The 27381-nt window shown below is 45.6% G+C and overlaps 1 protein-coding gene across 1 annotated transcript in view; it reads right to left on the reverse strand.

Annotated features, from left to right (window-relative positions):
- Positions 1 to 27381, reverse strand: part of KASH5 (KASH domain containing 5) — a 39297-nt gene that overhangs the window by 4722 nt on the left and 7194 nt on the right. The window contains exons 2-6 of the mRNA XM_063436727.1: positions 24606 to 24701; positions 20978 to 21158; positions 16529 to 16590; positions 13394 to 13454; positions 13157 to 13318 (exon numbers count right to left, since the gene is read on the reverse strand). Coding sequence (XP_063292797.1) covers positions 13157 to 13318; positions 13394 to 13454; positions 16529 to 16590; positions 20978 to 21158; positions 24606 to 24701 — 562 coding nt within the window. The remainder of the gene's footprint in view (positions 1 to 13156; positions 13319 to 13393; positions 13455 to 16528; positions 16591 to 20977; positions 21159 to 24605; positions 24702 to 27381) is intronic.

The following is a 27381-nucleotide window of genomic DNA, read 5'->3' on the forward strand; positions in this document are numbered from 1 at the left end:
CCTCCATGAGCTGGAACAGTGATTAACCCTCCCCCCCGTAACTGGACGAGACACAGCTCTGGGAGTACAACACTGACAATGCTTTATTGGTACAGGCTTAATTTATACACACACCCCTGTGGGGAGATGGTCTCCATATTATTGAGTACAAATTCCTCAGTCCCAGGCTTGAGGGGGGTGGTTTACAGATAACCATCTCCCGTTCTGGGAGATGCAAACTGCACAACATTTACAGACAATCGGACACAATACATACATGGGGAAAACTTAGGGGTCTCCGCGCCACGGGAAGGAAAGGGGTACACATATAAAATATACATCCCTGAATAGCCCCGGGTCCCAACTAGGATCCCTGCAAAAAGCAGATGTACAGAGTCCGAGAAATCATCATATAAAAGTCCGGGCTTGAGGCTCTGTACATCCCCGCATTTAGTTCCACAGACTTACTTGGTTTAGTCTGGCGAATTCAAACTTTGCGCTCAAACCAAGCAACAGCCAATCCGGAGAAAGGGCGCAAACCAATCTGCACCAATCGGTGCCCAGGGAGGGGAACCGTTCCACCCATGAGGGGAAAAAGCGCAATGTGTTCCGTCACACATCTCCCCCTTGTCCACCTCTGACAGGCACAGCATGATCTACACGGATCAGCAATATGCTGTCTGGAGTGGACATATATGGAGTGCCATGCCCGCAACAGTACTTGTCCTCGGCCAGCTCCTACAGTCCTGGGGTCTGGCCGGCTTTGCACCCTGCACCCTCCTAGGTACAAAGTGACTTAGACATAAGGCGCTGTTAGCCATAGAGGGCGCCCAGTCAAGGCCCTAGTACACAGGGGTCTCTGAGCCCGCAGAACCCCCCACCCAAACAAGCGTGCCCTCTCGGCCATTCCATCACCTGTGTCGCTGCAGTTTTCCCAGCTGCCTGAGGATGATGGGAGTTGTCGGCTGAGCCCGTCGAGGCTCTGCTTCCCGGGCATCGCTAGGGTCGTGGCTGGCACCTGGGAAGGAGAGCCAGCTGGGTTCTCCCCCTGGATCTCACTTAGCTACTGGGGGGCGAGACCGGTTGTCTCCGATCACTGGACTTTACAGTGTCGCTGGGGAGGAAGGACTGAACGCTTCTCCCCCTGAACTGCACTCAGTTGCTGGGGAGTGAAACCGGTTGTCTCCACTCCCAATAACTCACACTGCCGCTGGGGAACAAGACCGGTTGTCTACGTCGTTCCCTAGATCTCACACTGCCGCTGGGGAGGAAGAATGGAACACTTCTCTCCAAGAACTTCACACTGCTGCTGGGGAACGAGACAGGTTGTCTCCATTCCCGGGGCCTTACACTGTTGTTGGGGAGGAAGATTCTCTCCCTGGACTGCACTCTGCTGCTGGGGAGTGAGACCAGTTGTCTCCACTCCCAATAACTCACACTGTCGCTGGGGAACGAGACCGGTTGTCTCTGTTCTCAGGAACTCACTCTGCCGCTGGGGAAGGAGACCGGTTGTCTCCGCTCCCAGGAACTTACACTGCCGCTGACCAACATCCTCAGCTGCGAAAGTCTTAAGTCCCCAGTCTCTGGAAACTGCTGCTGGGGAACAAGACCGGGAGTCTCTGTTCCCAGGACCTCACACTGCCGCTGGGGAGGAAGGACAGAACACTTCTCTCCCTGGGTTGCAAAGTCCATAGGCTCCATCATTTCCGAGACAGGCAGCGTTACACGGTGAAACAGGCATACATAGTCCTGTTCGAGCTTCCACTCCTGGTCAGTCAGAAAAGACAGATCCGGCTGTAGTTCGCTATCTCTGTAAGGTCCAAATTGTCTTCCCGTTCATCCTGGATGGACCAGAAGCGGAAACTGTCATGGTCTCCTAACCACAAATCATCTTCCAAAGCCTCCACAAAAGACCAGGGCCATGATAGTTCTCTCCCTCCACACATGCCACCGTAAGGCCCAGTAGGATTCATCCAACCACAATTCGGTTGCAACAAGCATCTTCAGTTCTCTTACCCATACCTCTAAGGGCTGGTCACCCAGGAGCAACATTCACAACTCTAGTTGTTCCCATTGGCGCTGGTTGGGAGGAATTCACTCCGTAAGGGTCGTATTTCGTTGAGATCCTCCTTTCAGACATCGGTTGAGATGGTCACTCTCCATTCTGGTATTCTCTTGTCAGAGATAGGGTAATCACCACAGCGCAGATCATTCTGTAGCCGCTGCTGGAGCCTTTCTTCGAAGTGGGCTGCTGCCCAACCGTATGTGCCTGTTCCCAAAGAGGTGCTAGTTTCCCCACGGCTAGGAAGCCATCCCACCGCTGCCACCACTTGTGACGGAGCTCCCTGTACCTCGGCTGGGTACCTCTGCCAGGGACCGCTTTCTAGCTGGGGAACCGATAGGGGACTAGCTCTATCCGCTCCCAGGGGCTGGACGACACACAGTCCTGGGTGCTTCTTAGTCCTTACAAGGACTTTTCCCCCCTTTCCCCCCAGTAACTGGACGAAACCCAGCTCTTGGAGCACAACACTGACAATGCTTTATTGGTACAGGCTTAATTTATGCACAGACCCCTGCAGGGGGTCTCCACACTATTCAGTACAAATTGCTCCATCACAGGCTGGAGGGGGATGGTTTACAGATAACCATCTCCCGTTCTGGGAGATACAAACAGCACAACATTTACAGACAATAGGAAACAATACATACATGTGGGAAACTTAGGGGGCTCCGCGCCCTTTGAAGGAGCCCCGGGTCCCAACTAGGATCCCTGCAAATACTTGGTATATAAGGTGTACAGAGCCTGAGAAATCATCGTATAAAGTCCAGGCTCGAGGCTCTGTACATCCCCGCAATTAGTTCCACAGACTTGCTTGGTTTAGTCCGGCGAATTCAAACTTTGTGCCTAAACCAAGCAACAGCCAATCCGGAGAAAGGGCGCATACCAATCTGCACCAATCGGTGCTCAGGTAGGGGAACCGTTCCGCCCTCCAATCAGGGGAAAGGGCGCGAACCAAATTGCACCAATCAGTGCTCAGGGAGGGGAGGTGTTTCACCAGCCAATCAGGGGAAAGGGTGCAAACCAATTTGAATTGTAGCCTTTTTCCTATTGGCCGGCACGGACTTTCAGGTGCCCAGTGGGACTGTGCGGCTTGGAGGCTGACTCACAGTTACAGGGATTCTCTGCTGGGCTCACGTCTCTCTCTCCGGTGGATATCTCCATGCAGGTAGCACCGGAGAGAACGCTCTGTGAGCAGCCACTAGCCCGGATAGTGATCATGCTCATTTAGGAGTAGATAGGGCGAACCCCCGCCCAAACAACCAGTACCCCAAAAGTGTCCCTGGCAACCTCAGGAATCCGTTCGTGGAGTTTCGGTGCGAAGACCCTGCAAGGGAAGCGCCTCCTTTCAGGATACGAATGCCTCCCCAGGTTGGCGTTCATCTATACGAAATGGCAGCCACCCAGGGGAGCACTCATTAATTACTTCCCTTGCGGTTTCGCACATATGTTTTAGGTGCAAACGTTCTAATTGACCGGTGTGAACAGTACACTAAACAAACGGGGAAACCAGGGGATTCACACGAATAAGCAGTGGGCACATGTGGATATGCCACTCAGTGACGGCATTCCGTCACAAGGATAATTCTTTCCGGGTTTGAGCTAAAGATAAAAAAAATTAAAGAGATAACCTTATTTTGTGCAAAAACCAAGGCCTCATCTGTCACCAAGCTTATTTACCTTTCTATAGCAATGCTGAGATTATCCCAAATCTCTGCTTAACTGGCAGGAAGAACACCCATTAAAAAATCAGGACATAAAGTACAGCAAATAAGGAAGCACTGGAGGCTAGAAGGGGGAGGATGAAAGAGTGGGCAAAACCAATTAAATTTTTTTTTTAAATAAAACTCAGATAACTCAGCTAAAATGTATAGCCTACATACTGTGCGGACTTTTAGAGACCCTTTAGAAAATCTGGACTCTTAAAAGCCTATTTTAGCTCTAAATTAATAATAACAAATCAAAACACACCAGCTGTGTTTTCTCCGAATCCAATACATCAATTTTCTTTTCCAGATTTTTAACCAGTATCTTCATATCTTCAAGTTCGTTGCTAACAGACTGAAAATGAAGAATAGCCTGCTGGGAACTAAACATATAATTAATTACATTGCTTAAAATAAAATTATACTTATTTAATAAAGGAACTCATTCATCTTAAACCAATATATGGCACAGTATATTTTGTATATGATCATCATCATTTATAAATTATCAAACTATGTACATATTTATATGTTGTAGTGCTAAAATCTGGAATTAAAACAATTTTATAGGGATTTCTACCAACTAGCACAATATATACAAAACTTTGAAGATGCTAAATATTTTTCTTATTTTGACAACAAAGATAATTAGAGGAACACTATAGGGTCAGGAATACAAACATATTTTCCTGACCCTATAGTGTTAAATCCACTAAGCTGCCCCAACCCTTGCCTTCCTAAATATAGTAAAATCTTCCCTGTATTCAAGTCTACAGCTGTTGGCTCTGCCCCTGTCTGCCTCTGACCTGCCTGCTGTCTACTGACATCATCAGAAGTGGTGGTCTGAGCCAATCACAATGCTTCTCCATATGATTGGCTGAGACTGTCAAGGAGGCAGAGCCAGCACAAGTCAAACAAGCCCTGGCCAATCAGCATCTCCTCATAGAGATGAATTGAATCAATGCATCTCTATGAGGAAAGTTCAGTGTCTGCATGCAGAGGGTGGAGACACTGAATGGCAGTGCTGCACACTGTGCAACACTGCCCCAGGAAGCACCTCTAGTAGCTATCTGAGGAGTGGCCAGTGGAGTTATCACTAGGCTGTAATGTAAACACTGCATTTTCTCTGAAAAGTCAGTGTTTACAGTAAAAAGCCTGAAGGGAATGATACTACTCAGCAGAACAAATGCAATAAGCATTAACCCTTTAATCCCTTCAGCCATGTGCACGTACTATTATCTGACAATAAAATTGATCCTTAAAGGATCATTGAAGTGGTCTGGGTACAGTGTCCATATTTCCCTTTGTGCTGCAATGTAAAACATTGCAGTTCTAGAGATACTGACATTTTTACATTTCAGCTCTAAGTCTGCCTCCAGTGGCTGTCTAATAGACGCGCACGAGAGGGGGAGGCAGGAGGAGCGATAGTGTCAGGAATACAGCTTTGTATTCCTAGCACTATAGTATGCCTTTAAGGACCGTTATCACATAACAGGTTAAATGATATCTGTCTGTATTTTTTTATTATAACAATAGCATTTATGTTTTTTTTACATAAACTAATTATTTTTTTTAAACAAATTATATTTAAAGAAAATTCTATCTGCAAGCAGCAAGCTGCATCTTGCTGCTCCATAGGAGCGATTCAACGGTTATCCAACCAGTTTCTGGTTGAATTATTTTCTGCTACAGCTCGTGCACAAGGGTGGTGACAACATCTGTCATAACCCTGTGTTCTCATGACAGCAGGGCAGACTGTAAGAAGCAATGTAGCTTCACTTTTTTGTGTATCATTTTCTTATTTGCTGTGATGTAGAAGTACTTATTTTAGAGAGCAAGACCGACATAGAATGCCAATCACAGAAGTTACGATTCAAAACATGAGCTATTCCTCAATCAGAAATCTGCTGATAGTTACACTTTAAACAAGAAAATTAAAAAAATATTAAACTGCCAGGAAAAGTGCAGGGATAAGTTAATAAATGCACTGCACCAGTAGGAGATGTGAGTTGTAGTCCCCTTTATTTTTAAAATGAGCATCTTACAAAGTTACCAACTCTTATCAATCCATAATCTTCATCTGTAAAGGTACATAGTACCCTGTGTCATTACAACGACCAGTATTAAAAATACCTCCACAACAGGGCTCAGAATTTTAGCGTATGCAATGCACATGAAAAAAAACTAGTACTAAATTGTAGATCTGGAAAAATTCTCTAACTTATTAATAGTTTCAACATGGCTATTTTTGCCTCACTTTTTCCATTAGAGGAACTGTCGTTTTTTCACTTTTAGCACAACCAAATAGCTAACTAAATGTTAGCTAATGGCTGTGCTAAAGTTTTTTTGTTTTTGTTTTTTAAATACATTTTCTTTATTTATATTGTAAGTTACATACTTTGTTAGCCAAGGCCAGTCAAAGAATGTAAATGGAATGTGAATGGAGAGTTACTGATTTGCTTAGAGTATCGGCTGCCACTCTAAGCCAATCAGCAATGCCCTTGTCCGAGGCTTCCTGATTCAATCCTTGTAAACAAGTGGAAAAAGAAAGGCAGAGCTAACCAGCACTGGATTCAAGACTTTAGAATTATACTGTTTGTTAACTATTTAGCAGGAGTCAGAGACCTGCTGGGACCAGAACAACTGGATTTCAATAAAGTTGCTATGGTGCCCGGAGTGTTCCTTTAACTCTCGCAATGCCAGACGCCAGGCAGGTATTCTAGAAAGTCAGTGATAATTATAAATGTAGTTACCGGGGCGTGGCTTGGAGGTCCGCGAACATGGCTGCCTAAACCGTGAGCTCCCCGCCGGCCTAGCACTAAACCTCACCGACCGCACAGCCAAACGCTCGTAATGGGGAAGACTCACCGCACATCGAATGCCCAAAGACCCGCGGACACCCTGAAAAGTGCTCCGAACCCCTCCATGAAGCAATACCTCGTGGCACGGGCGGACCCGGACCACCAGGCCTCAACTGACTCCACGGCCTCGGGCTCTCCCCGCCCACGGTCCCCACAGGGAGAACATACACCAACAAACTCCCAATCCTTCACCCCTGAACTGATGTCCATACTCCAGCAATTACCCACGAAAGCAGATCTGAAACAGGCTAATGCTGAACTCCACACCTCCATCACTACAGAGCTCCATGCACTGCGAGAGGAGATACAGGGCCTCAGCCAGAGAGTGGCCCAGCTCGAGGCAGACAGTGACCACATGTCTGCATCTCAGGCAGCAAACACTGACATGCTGCAATCTCATACGAAGGTACTACAGCAAATGGCACTGCATATTGAGGACTTAGATAACAGGGGTAGGAGACAGAACATCCGCATCAGGGGGGTACCTGAGGGGTTGGACAAGAACACCCCTATCCAAGCCACCTTGTCGGATCTATTTAACAGACTGCTGGCCCGTCCGCTTCAAACGCCCATAGGCTTTGTACGTGCACACCGCGCACTTAGGCCCCAGGGACCCCCTGAAGGCCCTTCCCGCGACATCATCTGCTGTCTGGAGAGCTTTCCCCTGAAAGAGGAGATCCTTCGCAAAGCCAGAACCGCAGAAAAAATTCTGTTAGAAGGTTCGGAGATCCACCTGTTCCCCGATCTATCTCCAGCAACCCTGGCATACAGAAGAGCAATGAAGCCCCTAACCAGGCAGCTACAAACCGCCCAGCTGCGGTACCGCTGGTGTTTTCCCACAGGACTGCAAGTTGCGACTCCTAACGGCCCCTTCATGGTCCTAGGGGAAGAAGATACCCAGGCTCTCCAGAAGGAGCTGCACCTGCCACCGGAGACACTACCCTGGCCGAACCCGCTGTACTTTTACACCTTCACCCCCCGACCGCAAGGTCTGGGTCCCCGACCCCAGAGACTGAGGCCACCTCGCACACAGACGATTAGACCAGTGGGGATGCCCAACTGAAAGCTGCCATGCCTGCTCGAAGTCTAGACCTTGGAACTGTTACCCTGATACCATAGGCATGTCACGAACTCTAGACTTTACACTGGGGTACCCCTGAGGCCCCACCACTAAATGGACACTGCCGTGACTTCTCGACACAGTAAGGATTGCTAGAGCTGAGGCTCCAGATAAGGGGGAGGGAGGGCATACTAGGGAACACCTAAGAGTATGGGGGGACTAACCCGGGGGGGGGGAGGGGGGGATACTATTAACCAGCTTTATTATCATGGGCGAGAGTCGCATGAGGGGCCTTATGCCCATGTGGAGAATAAATGTGCCCCTACCGCCCGATGGTTAGACCCCACAACACCAACTTCCAGACGCACGCCACCGAGACCGGATCTCACCCACAGGGGTGAGGGAAAGCGGAGAGAGGGTGGGAATTGCCATTAGGGTGATGAGAGATTGGGAGGGAATGGAGATGTGGGTGGGGGGAGGGTCCCGTGCCAGGCCACTAGGTGACCTACACGGTGAAGGTACAAATGGGACCCATGTTAAATTGTTGAATTGTTTATTTCCTATGGCTGATATCCTTGTTGAAGTTATTACTGTTCTTTTAAGGTGAGGTTGATAACTATGTTTCATTCCTTAATAGATAGTGCCGTAAGCCGGGGAGACGGAAGGTCCTGACTGGGTGGAGCCCCGAGAGGCCATAGTGGTCAGCGACGACCGATTAGCGAGCGCACTTGGTCCCCTGGGCCCGGCCCACTTGGGAATTCCGGGACTCCTTCGACTGCCCTACTGGAGTGAGCGACAAAAATCAGGTGAGCGGTTCCCCTCCGCCCGTTAACGGCCGGAGGGGCCCCAGCCCCCCGACGCTCTTTTCCAACGCCGCTGTTTACAGCGACTGTATATATTCTACCCCTGACCCCTCCCACCTCTACTACCCTACACTTCCCTATACCCCCCTTACCCCGTCCAAGTACTTGACCGCCGGACGGACGAGACTACATATCTATACCTGACTGACAGGGATCGACCATGTCCACTGCCCCAGCCCCCATAACGGTTCTCTCCCTCAATGCTAGAGGTTTAAACAAACCCGAGAAAAGATCGGGAGCCCTGAGAGATTTCCTCTCCCATAAGGCATCCATAGTGTTTCTACAAGAGACACATTTCAGACTGGGATCACGACCAACACTGACCAACCAGCACTACCCCATCGGATACTACAGTGACTTCCAGGGTGGGAAATCAAGGGGGACGGCAATACTGCTCCACAAACGCATTCCGTTTAAAGAAAAGGGGGTGTTGACCGACCCAGAGGGACGATACACTTTTATAAAGGGGGAGATAGCAGGCTCCATGTACACTTTTGCCAACATCTACGCCCCAAATTGTAGACAATATCGCTTCTTGACCCGGACACTCCGCACCCTTAGGAGTTTCACAGAGGGAGTACAGGTGCTGGGGGGAGACCTTAACGTGGCTCTGGATCCCAAATGGGACTCCTCCCTGGGCCGCTCTCACGTCCCCACCCAACATCTCACAGCAATCAGAGCCCTTTTGGCGAGAGAAAGGCTCGTGGACTGCTGGAGAGCCCTGCATCCCGATGAAAGGGATTACACTTTTTACTCACATCCCCATAACTCCTACACCCGAATCGACTACCTCTTCATGCCACAATACTACCTACCGCTGGCACTTCGGGCTGACCAGGGCACTGCTACATGGTCAGACCATGCACCGGTGTCGGTCACCCTGAAGTCCCCGCTATTCAGACCCACGATCTCCAAATGGAGGTTGAATGAGGCCCTACTAGCCAAGCCAGAACTAACGGCCGACATAGAAACTACACTGCAAGAATACTTCACACACAATGGAAATCAAACGTCCCCCACCATACGTTGGGAGGCACACAAAAGCGTTGTTAGGGGACATTTCATACAAAAAGGCACACTTCTCAAGAGACAGAGGGAGGCCCGCATGGCCTCAATACTAGCGGACATACACCACCTGGATACACTCAATAAACGTCTACAACTCCCCACGCACCAGGCAACACTGCTTACTTTACGGAGAGAACTGACAACACTCCTACACTCCCAATACCACAGGGATGCATTGCGCAACAGGGCTTTCTTCCACGTAAATGGCAACAAAAGTGGGAAACTGTTAGCACGCATGCTCAATAAAAAGAGACAAGACACTTACATAGACCGCATCCGGGACAAGGGGGGAACCCTACACAGGCACCCCGCTAAGATACAGGAGATCATTAGGGCATACTACCAGGAACTTTACGCGATTCCGCGACCGCACACGGACTCACACTCCCACAGACTCAGGGACTCTATAGACGAATACCTCTCGGCCCATACAATCTCCACCCTACCAACAGACATAACGGATCAGCTGGACGAACCCATTACCCCTGAGGAACTTGCGCTGGCGATCAAGAGCTCTAAGCCCGGGAGGAGCCCAGGCCCCGATGGCTTGCCCCTAAAATACTATAAGAGATTCGCAGACATACTGTACCCCCCGTTAGTGGACATGTTTAATGCAATCAGAGAGGGACACGATCTCCCCGAGCAGGCACTCACCGCACACATCACCATCATCCCTAAGGAGGGAAAGGACCGGGAGCACTGCGGGAGCTACCGGCCTATCTCCCTTATCAACACAGATCTTAAACTTCTCGCAAAGGTCCTGGCGACCAGGCTCCAAACACATGTGCCCAATCTGGTACACGCGGACCAGGTGGGGTTCGTGCTGGGTCGGGAGGCCCGGGATAACACCATTAGGGCCCTCACGCTTATGCACAGGACATCTGGAACGGACTCGGGCCTTCTCCTACTCTCTACAGACGCGGAGAAGGCCTTTGACAGGGTCAACTGGGACTATATGTTCCGGACGCTGACACATATGGGCCTGGGACCGCACCTCCGGGGATGGATTGGCCCTTTACTCCAGGCCAACCGCGCACGTGTTGGTCAACGGGGCACTCACAGAGGCCTTTCCGATACACAATGGCACACGCCAGGGCTGTCCCCTCTCCCCGTTACTATTTGTGCTGGCCCTGGAGCCATTCTTAAACACCATCAGATGCCACCCTGACATCACCGGCCTCCATACAGGAGATACACACCACAAAATAGCCGCATATGCGGACGACCTGCTATTCTTTATTACCAACCCTGAGGTCTCCCTACCCAACCTAGTGCAGGCGTTCCGGGCATATGGGTTCCTCTCGGGCTTGAAAATTAACTTTTCCAAATCGTATGTACTAAATATCAATGTACCCGCGCATAGAGCTGACCACCTGCGTAGGAGTCACAACTTCCAATGGGCTTCAGACAGGATACGTTACCTAGGCACCTGGCTGACAGTGCACACGACAAATTTATACGCTGCCAACTTCGCCCCCCTGCTGACCCAGTTTCGGAAGGAGATGAGAGAGTGGGCCTACCCCCATATATCCTGGCTAGGTAGGGTGCAAGTAGTAAAGATGAACTTCTTACCGAGACTGCTTTACCTTATCCAGGCACTACCTATAGTGATCCCCACCTCCTTTTTCACGGCACTCCGAGGGGCACTAGGGACCTACGTTTGGGACGGGAGGAGACCCAGACTTAAATATACCCTACTGACACAACCCAAAGACAAGGGCGGACTTGCTCTACCAGACTTTGCCCTATACTACAGAGCGTGTCACCTACAACGTGTGGTAGAGTGGTCCAAACCGGGGGTTCACAAACTCTGGAAAATAGCAGAGGAATGCGACGCGGGCATACCAGCCGCCCTCCTTCCGTGGCTCCCCGCAAGGGGGTCAGGGAAGGAAACACGATACTCGGTTTACACTAAAGCGACACTGACGGTGTGGCGAGGCAGTGTCGGACGACATGCCCTCTCCACATACCCATCCCCACTACTACCCCTAGTTCATAACCCAGACTTCCAACCGGGCTTAGACCCGAGGGCCTTCAGGGCACTAGTGAACGACCCCATGCCCCGCCTACGACACATTTGCACTAGAAGAGGGATGAAAAGCCTGACAGAAATGTGTGGGGAGACTTCCCAACCCTTCCTAACGCGTTTCAAATATGAACAGTTGCGTAATTTCGTAAAGTTACTCCCACAAGGCCAGGCACTCGGCAGAGATCTCACGGTCTTTGAACGACTATGCTCTGACCCGGACCCCTTACCACACGGGGTATCGCACCTGTACTCCCTTCTCCAGTCGCACACACCAACTACACCTCCGAACTTCATGGGCAAATGGGAGGAATCCCTGGAACGCACCTTTAGCGCCCCGGAATGGGAGAAGATGTGCAATATCATACACCACTGCTCCATATTCAGTAAGAGCCAAGAGACTGCCTATAAACTGCTCACACGCTGGTATCGCACACCGGCCACAGCACACCACATAGACACAAATGCATCTCGCCTCTGCTGGAGGTGCGAAAAGGAAATAGGCACACTTAGACATCTCTGGTGGGACTGCGATCTGATACAACCCTTCTGGCACACAATTCACGCCATCATTGCCCGCTTTTCGGACAATCCCCCACCATATGAACCAGCAGCTATGCTGCTCCACCACACAAATGTCCCCACATCCAAATATAAAAAATCACTTACGATCCGGATCATAAATATGGCTAAGCAGACGATCCCAAGGTACTGGAAGACGAAGGAGACCCCGTCCTTACCCCTCTGGTTTGCTCAAATGGAAGACCTCAGAGCCATAGAGGAACTCACTATGCACGCGGCTGGTCCGCAACAACAAACATACCTAGACATCTGGACGCAGTGGATACTGACGACAGCGAAACCAGAATTCCAGACGATACTGACGACCCTAGCACCTACAGGCCCAAGACCGACAGACACAGAGACGACATACTAACCCTATACCTCCTTCCCTATCCAACCCACTCCCCCCTTCCCCGACTCCCGTCCCAGTTGATACGCACCGACCAGGAAGGTGCGGAACCCTAACCATGTACTGAAGGCCTAAGTAGGCCGGTTACCCGACAGGGACAGGGTGAGGCTACAAAAGAGTGTGACTATTCTCGTGTGACACTCCTGGACCTTTCGGGGTCCATAAGACCCGAAATGTATGTTACAGGTTAGAACCCGTCCTAATTCCTGACACAGTTGTAATTGGAAGTCTGCATCAGAACCCGGTCCCCTAGACAGGACCACTTAATATGGTTAAGGACCTGCGAGTCCGGTGCTGTTACGGGCCTGCGCGCCCAACCTCATAAGTTTGATGCAATACCCTATACTTTCTCATGCTCAGACACATGTTGTGTCCTAAACGAATGTTTTATATGCAAATGGAGACCTGCGAGTCTCATTTTGACCCGTTTGACAATAAAAATTATATTTACAAAAAAAAAAAAATAAATGTAGTTACCAACATCTTTAATAACAGAGCTTGTCTTCTCTTGTACAAGATATTAGAAGGAATTGAGTGATTAAAAAACTTTTTCAGACACACCTTTTCAGCTTGTTTTTCAGGTCACTGATTTCTTCTGTTAGTTGGGAGCTGGTTTCATCTGCTAGTTCTAGGCTCATTTGAAGTTTAGCCTTTTGTTCAATCAATTTTTTGTTGGCAAAATCAAGTTCTCTAATTTTGCTGATTAGATCCACATTTTCTACCCTTCAGAGACATAAATGTGTTTCATGTAAACAGAGAATAAAAAACAACATTCTCAAAAGAGGAATGTAAACTTACATGGACTTCTGGAAATTCCAACCATGAGCTTCCTGCTGAGCATCATCCACATGAACCTTCTCTAGTAGAGGTAAAGTAACAAGTCATTACTTACTAATATTCAAATAACCGAATCCTTTTTACATTTTATTGTCAAAGAAGAAAATACAGAAGGCTAGAGAAAAAAAAACAGACATTCAAGAAAACAGTTTCCGGATTATTCACTAAAGTGAGAATTGCCAGGAATTAAAATTTGAGACCAACAAAAAATTTGAGGCCAAACTGGAAGCATAGCAGACTTTAAGAATGTTTCCAAATGATCTATTTTGACCTTAAATGTAATATTCACTTAGAATTCCTGATAGTTCACACTTTAAAATAAACCTGTTTGTGTTATGAGTGGATTAGTGTGACATTAAGGATCCACATACACTCAGCCACTGTAAATTCAGGAAATCATGAAAATCCAGTTGATCATAGTCATTCAGTTTATATTAAAGGGACACTAGAACAACTACAGCTTATTGAATTTGTTCTGGTGAATAGAATCATTACCTTCAGGCTTTTTGCTGTGAACACTGTCTTTTCAGAGAAAATGCAGTGTTTACATTACAGCCTAGTGATAACTTCACTGGCCACGCCACAGATGGCTGTTAGAGATCCTTCCTGGGTTATGGCTGCCTAAAATGCATCCAAACATTCAGTGTCTCCTCCCTCTGCATGCAGACACTGAGCTTTCCTCATGGAGATTCCTTGATTCAATTCAGCTCTATGAGGAGATGCTGATTGGCCAGGGCTGTGTTTGAATTGTGCTGGCTCTGCCACTGATCTGCCTCTTTTTTAGTCTCAGCCAATCCTATGGGAAAGCATTGTGATTGGATCAGGCCACCACTTCTGATGATGTCAGCAGACAGCTTGTTTTTCTGAGGCAAACAGCATGCAGAGTTACAGCTTCAGGCTTGAATACAAGTAAGATTTTACTATTTTTAGGTAGGCATGAGGGGGACAGGGAGGCTAGATGGATACATGTTTGTGTTCCTGACCATATAGTGCTCCTATAATGTTAAAGGGTTTCTCCAACCCCTTTTCACTAATGACAGAATAGTTTTCTATGGCATTATTCTATTGGTTCCCCACTACAAAAACGTTCAAAGCTTACCTTAATCCAGTGACTGGCGAAGATCTCTGGTGCACCCGCGTCTGATGTCATAGAAGTTTTTGATTGGACAATTTTATAGGCTCAGGGCACATGCGCGCACTCTGAGCTGACGAAGGAAGGGGAAAGGGAGGGGATTTTTAAGAAAAATTACAGATGGGTTTGGGAGGGCTCCTTGCAGTGTGGGAGGGAGGGGAGACAAGAGTGTATCACTTGCAGGGTCTGCAGCATGCAGTGAATTGATATTAGGCATTCTGGAACAGAGTTCCAGGCTGCCTGAGACACATGTGGAAATTATTGTGAATGCGCACAAGTGGAAATTATTGTGAATGTGCAGTGTTTCAAGCAGAGACACTGCACATTCAGAATCATCTCCCCCTCTTATAATATTGTAAAGCGCTACAGAATATGTTGGCGCTATATAAATGCCGATAATAGTAATGGTGGTTGGAGTAACCCTTTAAATCTAGCTAACCAGAAATCTACCTGAAATTGTATCCAAGCACATATATACTTAAAGGAACACTATAGTCACCTAAATTACTTTAGCTAAATAAAGCAGTTTTAGTGTATAGATCATTCCCCTGCAATTTCACTGCTCAATTCACTGTCATTTAGGAGTTAAATCACTTTGTTTCTGTTTATGCAGCCCTAGCCACACCTCCCCTGGCTATGATTGACAGAGCCTGCATTAAAACAAAACTGGTTTCACTTTCAAACAGATGTAATATACCTTAAATAATTGTATCTCAATCTCTAAATTGAACTTTAATCACATACAGGAGGCTCTTGCAGGGTCTAGCAAGCTATTAACATAGCAGGGGATAAGAAAATCTTAATTAAACAGAACTTGCAATAAAGGAAGCCTAAATAGGGCTCTCTTTACAGGAAGTGTTTATGGAAGGCTGTGCAAGTCACATGCAGGGAGGTGTGACTAGGGTTCATAAACAAAGGGATTTATCTCCTAAATGGCAGAGGGTTGAGCAGTGAGGCTGCAGGGGCATGTTCTATACACCAAAACTGCTTAATTAAGCTAAAGTTGTTCAGGTGACTATAGTGTCCCTTTAATTTTTGCCACTGATGTAAGTGCAGTCTATACATTGCCACACTGATTATTTACAAAATTACATACATGGCTGAAACTATGGAAATTTATAACTGGACAAAACAAAAAAGAGAGTTGTAGTTCTGCTAGCAAGAAGTTACCATATGGTCACCCATGCTACAACATATATAACTACTAAATTGAAAACTTTTTTCCCCAAAAAAATAAAAACAATGTTATATTAATAATCTCTACTTGTCTAATGTTTCCAGATTGACAATTTTAGCATGACCTAATGTATTAGACATACTTGTTTAGCTTTACTTATTATTTTTGGAAAACTGTGCCTTTCCTTTTAATGCCATGTCAATGTTCACTTATGCCTGTATTTGAAATGCTTGAGACTGCTGTTATGGCATCACAAGCCTGTTTTGTTATCATATGCACAGCAAAAATAAAGAATTTAAAAACATTTTCCCCATGCCTTCTACCCCTTATGCCTCCCTAAATTTTGTGTCCTTTAGTGTCACCCACCCTGTATCTTTCACCATTTCCTATTTTCTTGATTCTCATTCTATGCCTGATATGCTTTTTCCTACCGTTTGCGTCTCAAATTATTACTCACCGCGTGTATCTCTTACTCTTTCTTTCCTTGTCTCATTTCATATCCTTATTCTTGTTTTTCTCACTCACAATGCTCCAAACCTGTCAGACCCGTTGTGTTTTCTCATTCTCCATAAGCACTTGTCTGCCTGCCCATACTTACACCACCCACCCCTCTGTCTCTCTCTGTACCCTCATTTCACCTAGACCTTTGCCATAACCGCACCAGCAATCCCGTTTGTCTCAGTCAGCACACACCAACTACCCTATGTCCTATACCCATGCCCTCATGTGTGTGCTAAGACAGTTTCCAACTTCCAATAATTTCCAACTTTCTGTGGCCTTCACCAACCTGTCGATGGGTGGCAATTGTCTTTCACAAGTGTTTCTTCATTCTTTGTGCCACATAATTCCCTAAATACCAAGAAAAAATAATAACCATAATACATCTAAAATTATGATATGCATACATACAGAAAGAGATACAAAAAATCATAGTGAAATTAAAGAGACGATTACAGTCACACATACATTTAATCATATATCAACCATATGGTATGCAAAAACATATTTAAGGCTAATGGGAATTATCAAAATTCCTGCATAACAGCTTGCAATAATTTTCTAAAGGCAAAAAAAAAAACCATTATAAGCACTTTTCATCAATCTCTATTGGTTATGAGCAGTGTTACCATCCAATATTAAAGGAACACTCAAGGCACTATAAATACACACTTCATCTCATTAAAGTAGTTAAAGAATCTGGAGTCCCATGCAGGAGGTACCAACACATACCAGTAATGACAACAGTGATATGCTGAGAGCAATCAGCTGACACTCTCAGCCAATAATTTGCACCCATCAGTGCTCAGGGGAGAAGCATTAGTCCAAACATCAAAGAGGGGTTAGGCTGCGGGGACCCTCATTCAGTGATAATCATTCAAAAAACAGTTTAACAATGAATCGAGGGATGCAACCAGGGGATTTAAGGCATCCACATACACTCAGCCACTGTAATGCAATGAAGGTTATAGCGCCCAGAGAGTCCCATTAAACCCTAGGTCTCAACTTGCTACAGAGTCTTGAGCATCCTGAATCATATACATAATTTGTACTGAACTTGCCGAAGCATATACAACAGAGCAAGAACTGCATCTTTACATAATTAATACAACTAGGAAAGACTAGACATGTTCTCTATACTGCAAACCCGCTTTGTCACGGACCTCTTTGTCTTATGCTCATGTTAACATTTGTCTCTTATTGGCTGTTAAATCTCATTCTAAAACTGTAAAGTGCTGCAGAAAATGCTTGTACTACGTAATAAAAGAGGACAGAGATATACTGACCAGAATATTACATAGTTAGATAGCTGAAAAGAGACTTGCGTCCATCAAGTTCAGCCTTCCTCACACCTGTTATATGTTATATAAGCTGCTCCTATGATGTAAACATAGAATACTAAGGCTTTTGTTGTGGGTCACGTGCTAAGGGATTCAAATGTTAAGCAGAATGAAGACCATGTAGTTACCCCCAATGGTAAGGACATGGCTACAAAAAGGGACAGAGGCCCTGTAGCATTCAGGGGCCTGGATCACCAAACAAAATGTGTCACTTGTGAAGATTACATTAAGAAGGTTGTAATTTAAAATGAAAATAAAAAAATCTCTTAAACATTTGAAGTTAGCCTTTGGCATTCTAGCCCTGCGTAACTGGAAATATTATCCACAAAATCCACAAAAAGTACCAGGGGGGTGGAGCCAAGACACCAAGCCAAACAGACGTATCTGGCATGAGCTCCTGTCAGGCGGGCCAAAAGTGGGGGCTATATGGCCCAAAGACCTTCCAGGGTGCACCACCAACTTCAGGGGTGCCCCGCTGAAACGAATGACACCACCCCGAGACAGGAGTGCAAAACTTCAAATGCGGTCTACTGGGACTGGAGCTGGGGGGAGGCGGCAGCTCGCCTTGGCGCCAAGGCCCTCAAGCAATTTACCTACAGCCTACCAGGATCTCCGGAAAAGGCACGCTCAGTGACCACACCAGGCTCTTTCCAATAAGGGGCATGGGCTGAAGCACCCACCGCACCACCTAAGGAGAGCCATGCTTTGCAACACCGGGTGATGTTCTCTGTTTCTACAGCTTCAAGATGCCTTAGAATAGTCATGCACATCTGTAATAGTGCCAGGTTAACACGGGACTGAAGGGGTTAAAGCAGACTTGCCCTTCTCTTTATCACTTAACCTAGAACACCCCTAACCATCATAACAACTTAATGCCACGACCTTATCAACGGTTGCTCACCTCATGATGCTTCAGCTCCCCTGCCACCATCAGAACATTAAGGCAAGGACGCTCTTATCCTGTTTAGTTCCCAGTGGCTAATTATATAACGCATAGTATACTCTTGCTAAGCACAATACCTGTTTGTCGAGATAACCCAGCAATGTTTTTTTCAATAGTAAGTCGAATTAGGCTATAAGCACCTCGACTGCTTATTACTTAAATGATCTTTAAACATAAAATCTGTGCTTGACCTCTCCGGTACCCCTATGTTCAATTGTTTTTTAGACATTTCTTTTTCCTTCTTTATTAAGCTATTATAAATCACTGGCCGGTTGCCATGCCCTGCTAAGATGCTTGCCTATTGTTTATGTGCCGACACACACTAGCTCGACAATACTATAATAGCTGACAAGCAATATATGTCAGGGAAACTTAAGCATGAACAAAACTGTATTTCTGAAGCCTGAATCTCACTATTAGACCTAGCATGTTTACCTTGAGTTTAATAATTACTTAAGTTTACAAATTACTAAAATGTGCCAAGCAGAGCAACCGCCACATGTTAATAAGCCTAACTTGCAACAAATTGCATACTCTCAATATTGCTTGCATGTACCCATCTATTAGTCCTTCTTAAACATATTCTTAATCTACTCTTGAACCCAAATGCTTAAGCCTGATTAACCCCTTAAGGATATATTCCGTCATGATTCCCTTTTATTCCAGAAGTTGTGTCCTTAAGGGGTTAAAATATAAAATTGTGCATGTTAATCGAGTGCCCCGCATGTTAAGGGTGGGAAAAGCTAGAGGACTGCCTTTGGGGCACCTCTTGCCTGTTTGTGTTATATCTCTGCACTGCAAAAAAAAAAATCTCAAGTACCAACAGTTCACCACAAATAAAAAACTGATGTGGTTCTACCAATTTGCGAATAGGGCGGTGCAAGGATTTTTGGATACACAGGTGAAGGTGATTTTTACGCCCCCCCTCCAAAGAAATCTTCACCTGTGTGCCTCTTAACCCGCCTTTAGTGTATCTTATCACCTTTTTTTTCACCACTGTGTTTCTTACACCTCCCTTGTGTATCACTTTCAACCCCCCTTTGTGTGTCTTACTCCCCCCAGCACCTTTGTGCGCCTCCTTCTCTCCCAGCCCCTTTGTCTTTTACTCTTACCAGCTGTGTTGTGTGTGTTTCTCTTTCACCACCAGCCTGTCTATCTTCCCCCGGCCCCTCTGTGTCTCCCTTTTTCCTCTTCTCCAGCCCCTCTGTGTCTCTTTCACCCCCAGCTCCTTTGTGAACTTTTTCCCCTCTCATGTTCCTCTGTGTGTCTTTCTCCCAACTCAGGCCCACCTCTGTGCCACTGTCCCCTCCATGTCCCTTAGTGTCCCTCTCTCCTCCCCTCCATGTCCATTAGTGGTCCTCTCCCCTTCCCTTCCCTGTCCCTTAGTGTTCCTCTCCCCTCCCTTCCCTGTCCCTTAGTGTTCCTTTCCCCTCCCTTCCCGGTCCCTAAGTGTTCCTCTCCCCTCTCTCCCCTGTCCCTAAATGTTCCTCTTGCCCCCCACCACCTTACCTGTCTCTTTGTAACCCCTCACTCCCCTTAATGTTCCTCCCACCCCCACCCCTCTTAGTGTTCTTCCTCTTCTCTTTTAGTGGTCCCTCTACCCCCGTGTTCCTTTTTCCCTTCCCTCCCCTGTGCCTTAATGCCCCCCTGATTGTTCCTCTCTCTCCCTCCCAGTGTTCCTCTCCCCTCCTTGTTTAGTGTTCTTTCCCCCCTCCTCCCCTGTTCCACAGTGTTCTTTCCCCCCTCCCCTGTCCCATAGTGTTCTTTCCCCTCCCCTCTCCCATAGTGTTCTTTCCCCTCCCCTGTCCCATAGTGTTCTTTCCCCTCCCCTGTCCCATAGTATTCTTTCCCCTCCCCTGTCCCATAGTATTCTTTCCCCTCCCCTGTCCCATAGTATTCTTTCCCCTCCACTCCCCTCACCCATAGTGTTCTTTCCCCTCCACTCCCCTCACCCATAGTGTTCTTTCCTCCCCCCTCCACTGTCCCATAGTGTTCTTTCCTCTCCCACCTGTCCTATAGTGTTCTTTCCTTCCGCCCCTCCCCTGTCCTATAGTGTTCTTTCCTCCCCTCCTCCCCCATCCCATAGTGTTCTTTCCTCCTCCCCCCCCTCCACTGTCCCATAGTGTTCCTTTTCCCCAGTCTCCATTGTGTCTCCTACCTTTCTGGTAGCGTGGCCGAGGAAAGCAGACTGCGGTACAGAAGGTTCAGTTTTCTGTACCCGGCCAGACTGACACTAAGTTCTCTCTCAGTGAGCACTTCCTTTCAGTCTGGCTGGGTACAGGAAACAGAAGTTCATGTACCGGTCCCTCTAATCTAGCGCCCCCCGTGCTTGTGCGCCATAAGGCCGCATGTACCGCCTTATGGACGCTCCGGCCCTGTTTGCAGGACATTGAAAAAGCTATTACAGTAATCTAAAAAAACATTTTTTTTTAAATCTCAAAAATGGCAAACAAACATTTCTTGGCAGCAGGAAGCGATCCAGTTGGTCATAACAGTGCGGAATGTATCCCAATCTATTAAGTTCTCCTCATTTTCTGGATCAAGCATGTTACAAAGGCTCTGAAGCCGTTCTCCATCGCAGTTAGGATCAGTCACCCTTTTCAAGTATTCAATTATCTGGGACACAGATACTTTTCCTACAAGCAAAATATATATCATGTATCAGTACACAGCCTACTATAAAGAGCACAGGATGCACACTGTTCTCTTCTTATTAAAGCAAATGAAGAGCTAGGGGCCTGAGGGTGGAAATACAAAGGGACTGGGGGAGAAAGAGACACAGAGGGGCTGGGGAAGAGGAAAAAGAGACACAGAGGGGCCGGGGGAAGATAGACAGGCTGGTGGTGAAAGAGAAACACACACAACACAGCTGGTAAGAGTAAAAGACAAAGGGTCTGGGAGAGAAGGCGATACACAAAGGGGGGTTGAAAGAGATACACAAGGGGGGTGTAAGAAACACAGTTTCAGCTGCTGGGCATGCAGATAGGAATATTTACACAAAATACAGATTAAGGAACAGCGCACACACAAAAATACAGTTTAAGATTTTACAAGGCTACTTAAAATCACCTGTCTCAGCAAACAATTATAAGAATTCAGTTCCACAATGTGGCCATATGTGTTAAGCCCACCACTAGTTCACAGTACCCCAATTTCATTCACTAGTTTTACCGTGGAAGGCAAATTAAATAGTGCTAGTGCTAAAAGAACTAAAGCTTATTTAATCTGTTTTAAGAGCATATATATATATATATAATGCAACATTAATGTGATAAACGCAATTAAAAAAATGCAGTGTTAAAACTAAACAATTAACATGATAGAGTTTTGATGTATATACTCACAATGCATATTTGAAATGTGTTTTTTTTTTATCACATTGCATTATTCATATTCACAATACTCTACAATTAAATACACTTGATTAAATACATTTTAGTGTAAGATTTTTTTTGGTTGCCAGCATTACCATATATGGGCATCCTACAGTATAAAATACTTACACCATAATCAATTTAATTTAAATGGCAATAAAATATTAAATCAAATTAATTTCCCAGGAGAATCACAGGGAGCATTCTCATTTTCAGGTATGTCTTTAGTCATACACATAGCTTTGACTCAGATTAAGTCCCCCATCTGTCCCCCCGAAATACTCATTTTGACTATATTGGAATGTTACTGAAATATACAAAGAAAAGGGAGGGACTACTTTGTCTTCATATTTCTCCTTCGCCTGACTTTCTTAGACTCAAGTCAGAGTCTAAGTGTCAATCCCGAGATTATAAATTGGCTGTGAGTATGTCGGATCGAATGGTCTTGCGGGATCTCCCATAGACCTCATTGCTGTACTCTGGCGCATGTGCGAAAGGCCTCAAAGTTGGATAGGAGTTAGGAGTAATACTTGAAGTTAGGGACGGCTTAGGGGGTGACTCAAGATGCTGTTAACCATAATTTCCCATCAGTCTCAGCTATATAAAGCCTGGATGGAAATTACATTCCAGAGGATATCCTGCGCTTACAAAGGATAGGCGGTACAGGATCATGTACTGGGATTGTGGTATAATCAGTACAGACCCATTATAGTGTAACAACATTTTGAAGTTGACATTCTTAAAGTAATTCTGCAATAAAAGTCACTTATCTCACTTCACACTACCTAAAAAAAAAAAATACACTTAGTTTACAACATTTACAGTTTGTTCAGTAAAGAGAGAATTTTCAGAAATGTAAAGTGAATTCACAGTGGATTTGGAATTTATGGCTGAAGTAGCTGAAATGGTAGCTCATTTTGGCCTTAGAGGACCACTATAGTACCAGGAAAACAAACTCGTTTTCCTGGCACTATAGTGCCCTGAGGGTGCCCCCACCCTCAGGGTCCCACTCCCGCCGGGCTGAAGGGGGAGGAAGGGGTTAAACACTCACCTTTCTCCAGCGCCGGGCTCTCTCGGCGCTTGGGACTCTCCTCCCTCTTCTGATGTCATCGGCTGAATGCGCATGCGCGGCAAGAGCCGCGAGCACATTCAGCCAGTCCATAGGAAAGCATTCTCAATGCTTTCCTTTGGACGCTGGCATCTTCTAACTGTGAAAATCACAGTGAGAAGTGCAGACGCGCCTCTAGCGGCTGTCAATGAGACAGCCACTAGAGGCTGGTTAACTATAAAGTAAACATAGCAGTTTCTCTGAAACTGCTATGTTTACAGCAGGCAGGGTTAATCCTAGATGGACCTGGTACCCAGACCACTTCATTGAGCTGAAGTGGTCTGGGTGCCTATAGTGGTCCTTTAACCCCTTAAGGACCAAACTCCTGGAATAAAAGGGAATCATGACATGTCACACATGTCATGTGTCCTTAAGGGGTTAAATTTGAAATTCAGTTTGCATTACTGACAAGTCTGGCAAGTCTACTAGAGGTGGAGTTAATCTACCAAGCTAATTATTGCAGTTTCTAAAAAAAATTGAATTGGTTAATGGATCTGGGACAGTGGATCCAGACCACTTCAATGAGCTGAAGTGTTGTCGATGCCTATGGTGTCCCTTTAAGGAAATTTAAATATTAGATGTCATACAATTAATTTATTGAACAGTGCAGACAGTCATTGAGGTTAATTAATGTAGAACATTAAGGAGGGAGACATGAGAGTCAGAAATATCAAGGTACCATGTAATTTATATTATAATATGGAAGGAGTCTTAAAGTATATAGGAGTATACTGAATTGTAGTGAGCTGAAAACCCTGAGACTAAAATAGCCGATACAACCATTTATGCCAGAATTTATTTTTGCAACTCGGTTATAGTTATTAAAATTCACTGTTTAGTCACATGGGTAGCAACCTTCAGCATTCCATATGTGGACTACATCTCCCTTGATGCTTTACCAGCATAATGGCTGTAAGAGCATTATGGGAGATGTAGTCCAAACCATCTTGAGTGCTGAAAGTTGCCTATCAATTATAGATATATATTTAAGTGTGAATTGTTAGGACCTGAACGTGAATTCAAAGTTTAGGCCAAAATAACCTATCTGGAAAAAAATATCTCAAAGTCATTTATGCTTTCAGTTCAATGATATTTGCCTAAAATGTGAAGTTTACTTTGAAGTCCAATAGTTCACAATTTAATGAATCCGCCTGAGAAGTTTGTTCACTAAACTTCAAATGGCAACAAATTAAAAACCGAATGGCAAATTGTAGGCTAAAATTGCCAAGCTGTGACTATAGATGAGTTGAAGAATTTAGCCAGTTTACTTATTTTGGCTATATCTATCCATTCGGATTACCATTCAAAGTTTAGTGAATAGCACTGCCCTTTTAAAGTGAATCAGCTTGTGTTAAGGTAAGGGAATCCAGGTTTCCCCTTTAAGAAGAGGCAGTAATGAAAAATACGTGTTAAAGTAAGTTTTGGTTTTTTTTAACATATGCTCAAAATTAGGTTAACAAATTGGTCGTTTATATTGGTTATTTATATACAAAATTGTCCAACATACAAAATAAAGATATATTCTCAAGTATACTAGAGATATATCTTTTAGGGAAAAAATCCACCAAGGTCTCTCCTTTCCATTAAAATCAATTCCTTACCTATCCCTTCTGAGTCACATGCTCGAAATGCGCTGTCCAGCATTTGCTCTTCAGGAGATGAATTGACAATATGTACAAGTAAGTCCTCAGGACAATCTAAAGGAAATATAAACAAATATTGAATATAAAATACAATGAACAAGCTTTCATTACAAATATCACCCATACTCTTCATCCCTCACTTGCAGGTCCAAATCAGACCATAGGGTTAACGTGATAAAAACCTGTTATCTTAAGGTCTAATTTGAGAACAGATGATTTCTTTCCTTCAACAGTTATGGCTTTAAATAGATCAGAGTTCTAAAATGTAGGCCTTTGTCTACAACTATTGCCTCATAATCTGACTAATGAAAATAACAAATTACACTCTAAGGTGTTTTTTCTTTAGTTTTCTAAACACCTTAGACACACCCAGGTAATCCTTAAATCCTGGACTGGTAGGGGGTCCTTGAGGGGTGGGTTGAGAACCCCTGTACACACCCAAAGAAAATATACATGTAATTTGTTTAATGTGTTTCCCTTGTGGGTAATGGGTTATATGACATTTTGGCTTGCAATAACTGCATATAAAGCTAATGTCGAGCTACTGCAAGCCCACCACAATTGATCTAGGTAACTGCCTTTCTCTTGTGTTAAGCCCCACCAACCTAAACTACAGGAAGGAAACAGGACTATCTATCTAAATGAATGACAGCAGGGGAGGTGTAACAAGGTCAATTTGTAAAAATACAGATTTCTAGTAAAATTGGCACTTTTTTAAAGTGAGAAAAAAACAGGAAATGCTCTTGCCACATGGAGCACTTGAGCAAGCTAGGCTGGTTTAACTTTTTCCAGTGTTCCTTTAACCCTAAGGGCTCAACTTCAGAAATAAAAGGGAATCATGACAGAATATTTCCGTCCTGTGTCCTTAAAGGGTTAAAGAGTTTTCACTGTCCAGGCAAAAATGCCAAAAACTGGTGCTGTCCAAGCCATAGTCCAGCCTCTCTGCAGTTATTTGGATAATGCAGAAGTCACAACGTGGCATTAGCTGTCCAAATGAGCCCGGCTTTGATCTGCAATAATAGGCTGAGAGAGCTGGCGCATCATTAGATGTGTTCATGCTGTGCAATGTACACTAGAACCGAGCATGGAGCGCTACAGCAGTGCACATTGTATGGTCCTGAATAGTGATGTCGCGAACACAAAATTTTCGGTTCGCGAACGGCGGACGCGAACTTCCGCAAACGTTCACGAAACGGCGAACCGGGCGAACCGCCATTGACTTCAATGGGCAGGCGAATTTTAAAACCCACAGGGACTCTTTCTGGTCACAAAAGTGATGGAAAAGTTGTTTCAAGGCGACTAACACCTGGACTGTGGCATGCCGGAGGGGTATCCATGGCAAAACTCCCATGGAAAATTACACAGTTGATGCAGAGTCTGTTTTTAATCCATAAAGGGCATAAATCACCTAACATTCCTAAATCACAATGGATATGGATTGACACCTGACATATGACATATTGACACCTTGACATATGGATTGACACCTGTCCTCAGAGACCCTGATACACACTGACACAGAGCAGAATAGGGACTGTTCACCCTACATAGGGTCACTTGGCAGATATGGATTGACACCTATCCTAAGGATCCTTGATACACACTGACACAGAGCAGAATAGGGACTGTTCCCCCTAGATAGGGTCACTTGGCAGATATGGATTGACACCTGTCCTCAGAGACCATGATACACACTGACACAGAGCAGAATAGAGACTGTTCCTCCTACATAGGGTCACTTGGCAGATATGGATTGACACCTGTCCTCAGAGACCATGATACACACTGACACAGAGCAGAATAGAGACTGTTCCCCCTACATAGGGTCACTTGGCAGATATGGATTGACACCTGTCCTCAGAGCCCCTGATACACACTGACACAGAGCATAATAGGGACTGTTCACCCTACATAGGGTCACTTGGCAGATATGGATTGACACCTATCCTAAGGATCCCTGATACACACTGACACAGAGCAGAATAGGGACTGTTCCCCCTACATAGGGTCACTTGGCAGATATGGATTGACACCTGTCCTCAGAGACCATGATACACACTGACACAAAGCAGAATAGAGACTGTTCCTCCTACATAGGGTCACTTGGCAGATATGGATTGACACCTGTCCTCAGAGATCATGATACACACTGACACAGAGCAGAATAGAGACTGTTCCCCCTACATAGGGTCACTTGGCAGATATGGATTGACACCTGTCCTCAGAGACCATGATACACACTGACACAGAGCAGAATAGGGACTGTTCCCCCTACATAGGGTCACTTGGCAGATATGGATTGACACCTGTCCTCAGAGCCCCTGATACACACTGACACAGAGCAGAATAGGGACTGTTCCCCCTACATAGGGTCCCTTGGCAGATATGGATTGACACCTGTCCTCAGAGATCATGATACACACTGACACAGAGCAGAATAGAGACTGTTCCCCCTACATAGGGTCACTTGGCAGATATGGATTGACACCTGTCCTCAGAGCCCCTGATACACACTGACACAGAGCAGAATAGGGACTGTTCACCCTACATAGGGTCACTTGGCAGGTATGGATTGACACCTATCCTAAGGATCCCTGATACACACTGACACAGAGCAGAATAGGGACTGTTCCCCCTACATAGGGTCACTTGGCAGATATGGATTGACACCTGTCCTCAGAGACCATGATACACACTGACACAGAGCAGAATAGAGACTGTTCCCCCTACATAG

Source organism: Pelobates fuscus, chromosome 11 (assembly GCF_036172605.1).
Source record: "Pelobates fuscus isolate aPelFus1 chromosome 11, aPelFus1.pri, whole genome shotgun sequence".
NCBI classification, from domain to species: Eukaryota; Metazoa; Chordata; class Amphibia; order Anura; family Pelobatidae; genus Pelobates; species Pelobates fuscus.